At 41.4% G+C, this 11426-nt stretch overlaps 1 protein-coding gene across 1 annotated transcript in view; it reads right to left on the bottom strand.

Moving 5' to 3' along the window:
* The window catches only part of EGFL6 (EGF like domain multiple 6), a 106802-nt gene that overhangs the window by 13896 nt on the left and 81480 nt on the right, over positions 1-11426 (bottom strand). Inside the window, exons 8-10 of the mRNA XM_007952839.1 lie at positions 8342-8665; positions 4680-4760; positions 2523-2624 (exon numbers count right to left, since the gene is read on the bottom strand). Coding sequence (XP_007951030.1) covers positions 2523-2624; positions 4680-4760; positions 8342-8665 — 507 coding nt within the window. The remainder of the gene's footprint in view (positions 1-2522; positions 2625-4679; positions 4761-8341; positions 8666-11426) is intronic.

Raw genomic sequence — 11426 nt, 5'->3', positions numbered from 1 at the left:
CTTCTCACCTGCTTTGGTCGTGTTGTCAGAAGGGACCATTCCCTGGAGAAGGATATCATGCTTGGTAAAGTGGAGGGTCAATGAAGAAGGGGAAGGCCCTCAATGAGATTGATAGACACAGTGGCTGCAATGATGGGCTCAGGTATAGCAAGGATCGTGAGGCTAGCACAGGACTGGTCAGTGTTTTGTTCTGCTGTGCTATGAGTTGGAGACAACTCGGTGGCATCTAACAACAACAAGAACCACAGTGGAAAAAAAGCACTCCAAGTTCCAAACAGCTAAGGTGGAAATGAACTCTGGGACACAAGCTCTCTTGTCAGTTAGAAATCACCTGCATTAGAGATCTCTAGGGTCACTGAGTCAGAATCAACTTGATGGCACACAACAATGACAGAGATCTGGTGGTGGCAGGAGAGGAGGGCTACCACTTGAGTGTGGCAGATGCTGAGGACCCTGGGACCTTTTGTGAATTGGGTGCTTGTAAATAGATGACTTCCCATTGATGGGATACCCAATATAAGTCATTGCTAACTGTGTGAGCTGTCAAAATCTTGAATTACCTATTAGTTAATGTGATACAGCTCTGTTAGACCTAAATGTAGAGATGCGATGATGGAAGAAAGGAGAAGCTCAGGTTAGTAATCAACAAAGTGTATTGTCCAAAGGTGTATTGTCTCTGGACTGGTTAAGCTTGCCCTGCTCTTGCCCTGAATTGTTAGCAATTGTCTTACTCACAAGACTTACTCTCTGGGATGTGCCCCCTCTACCCTTACTTCAAGTTCTAGAAGGAATTCTTATGAGGAGATACCCAGTTTTTCTCATCATATGTGAGAGCTTGAAAGGAAATATTTCAGGGAGGATTTAGTCTAGAGGAAGGACCTAGAAGAAGAATCTTTTAACTGAGGCCTGAACCTGTATACTTCCAGGAAATAATTTTATTGGTAAGGGACTGGAGTCCTTGAAGGTTTAACAGTTGTCCCTAATGATGTGATCAGCCCTCAGGAGACAGGGATTGGATTTACACTCCAAATGGGATCTGCAAGCCAATGGTTCTACCCAGCAGGGAAACTTAAACCAAAACCCAAACCCATTGCTATTGACTTGATTCCGATCATAGCAATGTGACTAATAGTGACCCTATAGGACAGAGTAGAACTGTTCTATGGGGTTTCCAAGGCTGTAATCTTTACTACTGCTCGGATTACATGCACTTGGATCCACGATCAACACTCATGGAAGCAGCAGTCAAAAAGTCAAACGATGTATTGCATTGGCCAAATCTGCTGCAAAGACCTCTTTAATGTATTAAAGAGCAAAGATGTCACTTTGAAGACTAAGGTGAGCCTAGGCAAAGCCATGGCATTTTCAGTAGCTTCATATGTATATGAGAGCTGGACAATGAATAGGGAAGAACACAGAACAACTGATGCATTTGATTGTGGTATTGACAAAGAATATTGAATGTCCATGGACTGCTAGAAGAGGGAACAAATCTGTCTTGGAGAAAGTACAGCTGAAATAAGCTCCTTAAAGCAAAAATGACCAGACTTCATCTCTCATCCTTTGGTCTGGTTGTCAGAAGGGACCAATCCCTGGAGAAGGATATTATGCTTGGTAGAGTAGAGAGTGAGCAAAAAAGGAGAAGACCCTCAACGAGATGGATTGACATGGTGGCTATGATGATGGGCTCAAACATGTCAATGATAGCGAGAATGGCTCAGGACTGGGGAGTGTTTCATTGTGTTGCACACAGGGTCACCATGAGTTGGAACCGACTCGATGGCACCTAACAACAACAAACAACGGTCTTTACGGAAGCAGTGTTTCTCCCTTGGAGTGACTGGTGGATGCGAACCACTGACCTTTCACTTAACAGCTAAGCGCTTAACTACTGTGCCACCAGGGCTCCTGGGGGAAACTTAAGTCTCATTAAGTAGGCACTGGAAAGGGCTTGAAACCCACAGTCCAGAGCTGAGGTTGAGAAAACACAAGGCCAGGTGGCCAGGAGGCAATTCTCAAGCAATAGAAGGGAAAGCTCAGTTGAAATGTTCTGGTCCTTGACTTGAGGCTTACTATGGTTTTGATGCTTTGAAGGGTTAACTCTATTCCAACTCCAGGTATAGGTGAAGGTCGTGTCTCCTTTTAGGATTTATGTCTCTGAAACAACATCATGGCTGGTAAATTGGGAAAAAAGGAGCAATTTCTTTCTACCTTTCCATCAACCCTTCCAAACCTTTCATGCAGCCCAATACCTCTTTTTCAGCAGCAGAAGAGTGAATGTGGAAAGGGTTTACTGGGGCATTCTTTGTGAGGGTAGGTGGGTGGGAGAGGGATTAAGGAGGAGAATATATGCTGAACCAAGTTAGTCATTCACAGGGGAGATCTTGGAAGGTAAAAATGTTTCCAAAGATGCCAAGCAACCCTGACCTAACAAGTGACAAGAAGAATCACTCTCTCGCCATTGGAGAACCTTGTTTCCTTTCACCATATTGCAGAACACGAAATAACTGAACTCTAAATACCATCATCTCGATCAGCAGGGTTCCAGTCAAAATCATCTTCTATATCCTGTTTCCAGTCACAGATCCCTTGATCAAAGCTGCAGTCTGCTGAAATGTTTAAATCTGCTAAGAAAAAGAATACATTCATAATCATTAAGAGCATCAGAAAAATGTTTAACTTTTGGAGCTTTGGAAGATAAAGCATGTTCCTCTGCTTTCAATTGCAGAGCACAGATCAGAGTAACTGAATGACCTCTAGGATAGTACCAAACCAGATACCCTGTTTATATTTAAACCTGTGAGGCCATTCTGAACAAATTCTGTTGTGATCTTAAATAAACCACACAAAAAAGCCAAGCCTATTTTTTGAAAAATAAGTTATTGGCAAGATCCCCATAAGCAAAGCAAAACAGAGAATTTAAGCAATTGTAAAGTTCAGTTCAGAAAATGAAACCTCTGCTACTCAAATAAACCAGTGAAGACCTTGCCAGAACTTTCTAGATGTTTTGTGGAATACTAACTTTCATATAGTTCATGACTTACCAAGATCCATTTAGTATGTAAGTAATTAAACTTTCTTTACTTCATGATCCCAACATTCCCATTAGAAATCAGCTGACACATAGCCAGTTTCTAAATTGTTACTGGGTATTTTGTGATAGAATGACTGCCTTGTTTAGAGATGTCACAGAAACATAATAGTTGGATCGCTAATATAAACTTTGAACCAGTGTGGCTGGTTACTTTTATGTTGATCATGGGACAGCAAACTAACTTCTGGCCTACCCCCTGTATTTGTATTTAAAGTTTTATTGAAATGCAGCCATGTCCACTCATTTACATATTGTCTATGGCTGCTTGAGTTAAAATGGCAGTTAAGCAGTTTCAACAGAGACAGTATAGCCTAAAATATTTTTTAGAAAAAGTTTGCTGACCCCTGCTGTAAATAATAATAATAATAAAATGCCACTGGGGAAGAAGGGGAAGTTAGAGATACTCTTAATTTATAACTAATGCCAGTTTCAGGGAGCTCTTATATTGGGGTAGTAGCTGTTTATGCTGAGGAATAAGGGAATGGCAAAGAAAGGGAATAAGAGATCTAAGTTGCAACAATTGATACTTGACATTTCAATTATCTGCAAAATATTTTTATATATATTATATCATTTGATTTGATTGTCACAAAAATTCTAATTCAGACCCATTTTCAGGCAAATAAATTGAGGTTCATAAGGGATTTGTCTAAAACATCCAAAACTAATCTCATTGCCATTGAGTTGATTCTGACTCATAGCAACCCTATAGGACAGAGTAGAACTGCCCCATAAGGTTTCAAAGGCTTTAAATTTTTACGGAAGCAGAATGCTTCATCTTTCCCCTGCAGAGTCGCTGGTGGGTTCGAACCACTTAACCACTGTGTCACCAGAGCTCCTGTGATTTTTCCAGGATCCTTCATATACTGAGTGCTGGAATTGAACATGAACCCAAAATCAGTCTGAAATCCAGGTCTGTCCATCTTGCACAATTCCTAAGCCAGCACAAGCATTTGGTGTCTTTTCTCATTTTCCTTTTTTCTGCCTGGGCTGGCCTGCTGGAGCACAGCTGAGTCAGCCCAATTGCCCCAGCCTCAAGTGTGTGAGAGAGTGCAGCTAAGGTCAGCAAAGTCACTGAGGAGGCCCACAAATCACTGCAGACGCACAGATGAGATCACCCACCCCTACCACTCAGGTCAGCAGAACTGCCCAGTCGATCCCTAGACCCATGAGCAAAGATTAGTACTTATTGCTGTGGGCCACTGAGAGCTTGCGGTTGCCTGTTACACAGCATTTTTGTGGCAATAGGTAACTGATAACAGGCACGTTGGGCCATAGTTCTGTACCCAGTGATTTTCAGAGTGTGAGCCCTCTGACACTGGAATTGAAGCAAATGAGTAATTATCACCCACTTCCACACATGTAGTCTGCTTCACCCCTTCATTCTATGTGTCAGGGTAGGGGCGCGGGGAGAAATAAATAGCCGTCAATCACACAAGGACCTACAATTTTAATAATGTCACTGTGTGTCAGGAGTTTTCCCTTTTTTGTTTATCAGTGAATCAGTGATTCATAAACAATCATCTCATCTTACAAATAAATGTAAAGTATGAACCAACATATACTTGAGGAAAGTGTTATTTACCTGTGTATTCCAGTTTGGATGTTGGAGTTTTTCTTTGGACCAGAACCAGACCAAATTCACCTGCTCCATTAACCTTAGGGGCTAATAAAGAACACTTGGTCAGTTCTGGAGAAACCAAAAATGAAGACCTACCTTATAGAAATTAAGAATTAATGTTTTATTTTGTGGACATTAGTCTGTCCATCATTGATGAAGTCATGATCAAGCATTTGGTTTAGGCACAGTATGCCAGTTTCTCCATTATGAAAGTACCATTTCCCTTTTGCAATTAATAAGTAATCTATGGGTGATATTTTGAGATAACTTGAGAATTTATGATTATCTTATTCCCCAACAGTCTTTCATTCAATGACTTTAGCACCCATTGAGGCGTTTAGCCTGAATCAGTTATTATGGTGGTTTTAATATGGTAGGGCACTTTTTCTAACTGATGCAAAAATGCTTTTTTTTCCCCCCTTTGTAAAGTGCTATAAAGACTGACCCCAGGTTAATTGCACTTTGAGAAATACAGTTTCCTACTGAGGACAATGGAAGTTTACCTCAGGGCTTTGAACCAGTTTGGTCGTGGCTGATGAAGTGAAATTGGAACAGACCTGAATTTTTAAAATTTATGTGATGCTGAATGGTAACTGGAACAGGAAATATTGTGGGTTAAAACCCAGGAATGAGAGACTCAGAAGAGGCATAGTGAGCCCTTCCAGGAGCCTGATGCACGAGATTGGATTATTGCCAGGACAGTGGGGTGCGACACACATTCAAAGTGGCATGGTGAGCTCCCATGTTTGAGTGGGGACATCGTTGTTTCTGACTCTGCTAGTCAAGAGATTTGGTTGCTAAGCAATGTGCATACTGTGATTGTTTTCTAAGAGGGAGATTAAGTTTCTAGCAGGATGTTGACCTGTAATTTTTCCCATTTCAGTTGTTGTTCTGATTCACTTACATTTTACAAATTCAGGCCCATTCTGGTTATGCTTCATCAGCTATGACTAAATCAGGCAGAACTGGTTCAAAGCCCTGGTTTACCTCCATAAGTATATCTTTTTTTTATTAAATTATTAAAAAAAACTTAATAATTGATGAATGTAGGACAAAATGAGACTCAGAGTCTAAAGATTACCTCTGTCCCCATCATGGGTTAGGGTGCAGAGCCTTCTTGCTGAGGTCTAAGATGGAATTTTGAATTATGAGAGACACAAGTAGATTTGAGTATTTACTGAGAGTCTGTGACTCTCTCTATAGGTATTAGATCAGTATAGAAAGATGATCTTTTGGCCTATTCCCCACTGAGAGTTTATATTTTAGGGAAAAAAAAAAAAAAACTAACAAACAACCCCTTCCCCAGCAATACTGATGTTTATTTATTTATTTATAGTTTTGCAATGTTGTCGCTTACTCTCAAAAACTCTCATTCCCAAATCTAAATGATTAGGGAATCTAAATGATTTGGGAATCTAAATAATAATCTAAATAAGAAATAATAAGAAATAAATAATAAATAATACTCTAAATGATTTGGGAATGTTAGGGAAATTCTAGTGCTGGAAACAAGAGATTATTATATAGCCTTCCATTCATTGTGATATAGAAAAATAGATGATACTGTTATTATTATACAATGTGGAAAAATGCTGATGCTATACTATTAAGTGAAAACAGGAGAATGTAAAGTTTTAGTTAGGGTATGAATATAACCCCCTATACATGTGAAGAAATGAAAAGATTTGTCTTTGATAGGTGGTAAGATTATAGGTGATTTCTTTCTAAATTTTATGTTGTGATAATATCTGGGTAATAAGATGTAAAAAGAATGACCTTTACATAATAATTGTGAAGATTATATGACGGGATGGCAAATTCCTAATGATCTGTGGAAAAATCCTGATATAAGGGTGTCGGTGCATTCTGATCGTTGACATGAGTTAGTGTTGAGTCAATTCCAACTCACGGCGATCCCACGTGTGCAGAATAGAACTGCCCCACAGCGTTTTCAAGACTGTGAGCTTTCAGAAGCAGATGCCAGGCCTGCCTTCTGAGGTGCCTCTGAGTAGGTTTGAACAGCTAAATGTTCCTCCAGTATTTGAGCACTTAACTGTTTGTGCCACCCATGGGTCCTGCATTCCAACTGTGAAAATGACAGCTATGTTCAATTGAGGCATTGCAGATATTTGACCTTTTTTAACTTATCAAAATGCAATTCCATAGGGTTCAGCTTAATATCTTGGATCCAAAATGGTAGTGAATATGGCCAAAAAAAAAAAAAAAAAAGTTTTTCAGAAACTGGAATTTAGAGGAAATTTTCCTGTGAAATTTATTTTAATGCTATTCCATTTTCAATAAATGAAAGCAAGAGGTTAAAAAAAGAAAGGAGCTTTCTAGCCCACTGCCCCCTCCCGACTTGGAAGGACCTGTGAATTGTAAGCTTTATTGGCTTCACGGTAGATCTGCCTCCTCTCCTCACCTGTCCGCTGCACCCTGGGCTGAGTCCAATAGCACCGCCACCACCCATTGCTGTGGAGTTGACCCTAACCCCCGGTGCCCCCATGTGTGTCAGAGTTACAACTGTGCTGCACAGAGTTTTCAATGGCTGAGTTTTCAGTCCTGGATGTCCAGGCCTTTCATCCCAGGAGGTGGACTTGAACCTTTGACTTTTCAATTCGTAGTCAAGTGAATTAAGCATTTGCCCCACCCAGGGATTCCAGGCTAAGTCCTAAGGCAACTGTCAGGTGGCCAGGCAGTGGGAAGAGAGCAAGCACTTCCTGAGGGGGTCTGTGCTTAGGACACCTGGCCCCCACAGGGGGGATATGCCAGTTATCCAGTCCAAACTTCATTGTGGGTTTTCTTCCCCCATAATGATCTAATTTGGCTTTCAACATCATAACTACACAACCATGAAGTTCCCCTTTTGCGTGGTTTTTCATGGGCTGAGCCTGTAAAAAAAAAAAAAACACCTTTAAGAAGCAATATGATAGAGCTCGGCAGAACCACGTGCGAGGGTCCTTCTGATCTGTGGCGTGCCACACATGGCTAAGAGTGCCTGGGTGGTGCACACTATTAACACGCTCGGCTACTAATCCAAAGGTTGGTGGGTCAAGGCCACCCTCAGAAGAGGCACCTCGGAAGAAAGGCCTGGTGATCTGCTTCCCAAAATCAGCTCCTGAAAACCCTATGGAGCTGGCTCTGCTCTGACAGACATGGGCTCACCATGAGTCCACATGGGTAGCGTGGCAGCCGAAGAAGCATGTTGCAGGAACTAGTACATTTCTTTGGCTGGGAGTGGGAAGAGAGGGCCTGGATCGAATAGGAAAGCCCCAGAGGGAAAAGGCTGCATCCTACTGGCTATCCAGAGCAGCACCTTGGATTTACTATCTGAGTAAGATTTTAAGGTTCCTTACAGAGAACCCCACGTCTTAGGATTTAAGGCTGAACTTAACTGTATTCAGTGGTTCTAACAGTGGACTGAAACATACCAGTGACCATGAAGATGGTGCACGACCAGGCAACCTTCCGTTCTGTGGTTCATAAGGTCACCATGAGTTGGAGGCAACTTGATGGCAGCGAACAACATTGTCCTTAAGTCGTGAAACTGGCCTGGCATCTTTCCTTTGCCAAGAGATGTCACAATTCATTTTCCTTAAGATGTATGAAAGTAAAGTGATACTCACAAAACACATCTCCTCGAAGGCTTTCTTCCCGCTCCACATGGTTCTTCAGGGCTTTCTCGTCTCCTTTCTCTCCCTCAAGTCCGTCTTTTCTCTCTTCAGGCCCTTTCTTTCCTCCATTGGACTTCCTGCTCCAGTCAACACTCTCTTCATGGTTGAATGGCCGCAAGTTAACCTTAGGAGCAGGAGGCCCAGTGCACCCGGGGAGGGTATTTTTAATTTTCCCCTTCTTTCTCATGCTTTTCTTGTGAGCAAGCAGCTTCTTGATTGTGTCTTTGATGGTACCAGGTGCCCTGTGGATTTCCTTCACAGATTTCTCAGGAATAGCTAAAACAAACAGAAAAGGGGAGAAGTTCTAAATCGGTAGTTGATTTGCTCGCTCGTCACAAATGGGGCATTTAAAAAATTTTCAAGTGCAGTGAGTGAACACTTCCAGAGCCAGTCCCTACGAGGCTCTCTGATCAATATTTTGGGAAAGACTATATTTACATCTGCTTCCAGCAGTCCCGATGTTATGGTGGTGACAGGAGAGAGACAGAGGACACACTTTTGTTTTGTTTTGCTTCAGAGACTAATGAAGTGAAATAATCTGTTATTCGCCCAGCTGGGCTGGAGTCTCTGAGTGGGGCAAACAGTTAGTGAGCTCAGCTGCTAACCAAAAGACTAGAGGTTCAAGTCTGGTTTGGGACACCTCAGACGAAAGGCCTGGCAATCTGTTTCCTAAAATCCAGCCACTGAAAACCGTAGGTAGCACAGTTCTACTCTGACATACATGGCATCACCAGGAGTCAGGGTTGACTCAACAGCAACTGGTCACAAAGTTGGGCTACAGATCCCATGTGAGGGATATTTCTGCTTTCATGCTGCTATTCCCCAAAGCTAGTATGGTAAACAAACAAAAAAAAAAAAAAAACCAAACTCACGCCCATCAAGTCGATTCGACTCATAGTGGCCCCTCCTTGGGTTTCCGAGGCAAGTATATCTATGGAAGTAGATTGCCCAATCTTCCTTCCAAGGAGTGGCTGGTAGGTTTGAACCGCCAGGCTTCTGGTGAGTGGTCCCTATTTATTCGTCCCAGTTTGAAGTTTAAAGATTCCGGCTATGGCTATAGACATTGAACCATATGAAATTGCCAGTAGTGGACCATTTGTGACCTGTAAAAATGGGAACTAATGCTTCAATGTGTACGTACCTGATTTTCCTTTCTCTTTTTCACTCTCCTTTGAATTTCGTCACCTCCAGAAACTACTGTCTACAGCTAAGTGGTTTTACTTATGCAATATTTGTAGAGGCTTCTCTATTTGCTCTTTTCCATTATTTCTGATTTCTCACCACTAAACTAACTTTCTTTTAAAAATGAACTTCTAGATTGACTCCTCTCATCCCCCATTGGATCAGTGGCCCTTGTAGGGGGGAGGTGGTGACTCCAGAAGAACTTTAAAGGTAGAGAAAAGGTAATTTACCCAACATCTTTGTTTTGTAGATGGAAACTGGGTGATTTGCCCCAAATCACTGAGCCACCTAGAGGCAGAGTCAGGGTTTGAGGGTAAACTTTATGAATGGTTCCTTTTCCAGTTCTATTCCCACGATAGGTTCATTACTGCTTGAAGATAGTGATAGGTTTATCACTTTTCTTTAGACAGGTTGAAATTCCTTGAGATCTAGAATCCCAACAGGCATGTCCTTTTTTGAAGGATACAGTCATGATCATTAAGACTGTCCAACTGATGTAAAAAAGTTGTTACTTTTTTGAAATTAAAAACACTGATCTTTAAAATTGAATCGGTTTTTATATTATAAAATTACCTAGTTCTCATAACACCAGATCAATTCACTCAATTGTATGATTTGGATATAGTTTAGAGGGAGATGAAATAAGGTAGTGGACATCAAGTTGGGTCCTACAAAGGATAATATTAGAAAAAAAGTTGGATTCACATTTTATTCAAGTCTTTTTCTGGCAGTGTTTTAATCCCCTCCTGTTCAGTCCTTGGACTGACTCAGTCTGTACCAAAGTAGTAGAAAAAGAAACAAAAGGCCACAATATTTTGGGTAATCAAAAGGGGGAAGAAAAATGCTTTGAAAATATCTATGCTGCTAATTAGCTGTGTCGCTTTTACTTTTCGGTTGAGGGCTGTTATAACAAAATAGATACATTCCCTTTTCAACAAAATATCCTAGTCATTTATCACTGTGACAGCATGTAGTTACAGGTACAAAACCAACTAGTACTAATACAAGTCATGCATCATTACTCATTTTCCTGACCTCCAGACGGCCTATTTCAGATACTTTGCCAAAGGTTGCACGGTAAGTTTTGATTGTAATGTGCTGATCCTTCTCCGGAGGCCCCACTATGTAATTCTGTCCACAGTTCCCTGAATCTTTGCCTAGTACCCAGCATGAAAAATTAACAGGAAACACCCATCCCCTACAAGTTTTCTTTATGCAATCAGTAACATAAAGCCTTAATAAATAATGAGAACGGGTTTCAAGCCACATCAGGCAAACCTAAACATCTGCTTTCAATTTCTGCTTTGCCATTTTCCTGTTCAAAAGGAAAAAAAAAATTAAAGAATTGTACCAATGTGGTTACAACTCCCTTAGTATGTAAAGAAGGAGCTCTAGGTGGCACAGTGGGTAAGGCATTTGGTTGCTAATCAGAGGGTCGGTGGTTCAAACCCACCAGCTGCTTTGTGGGAGGAAGAGGAGGCAGTCTGCTTCCATAAAGATTATAGCCTTAGAAACCCTATAGGACAGTTCTACTCTTCCCTAGAAGGTTAGTTACTATGAGTCAAACTTAATGGCAGTGGGTTTGGTGTTTGGTTTGGTTTAGGCCAGAGCTAAGCCCTTTATATGGACATTTATATATTATATATGGATTATCTCATTTAGTCTTCAAAACAATAGTAGGGGCTGTTGTTGTTGTTAGGTGTCATTGAGTTGGCTCCGACTCATAGCGACCCTATGCACAGCAGAACGAAACACTGCCCAGTCCTGTGCCAGCCTCACAATCCTTGCTATACCTGAGCCCATTGTGGCAGCCACTGTGTCAATCCATCTCATAGAGGGCTTTCCCATTTTTCGC

This window comes from Orycteropus afer, unplaced genomic scaffold (genome assembly GCF_000298275.1).
Source record: "Orycteropus afer afer isolate SDZICR_OR568_19922 unplaced genomic scaffold, OryAfe1.0 scaffold00360, whole genome shotgun sequence".
Taxonomy (NCBI): domain Eukaryota; kingdom Metazoa; phylum Chordata; class Mammalia; order Tubulidentata; family Orycteropodidae; genus Orycteropus; species Orycteropus afer.
Note: the sequence above shows the minus strand (reverse complement) of the source record. Positions and strands in the feature narration are given on the sequence as shown.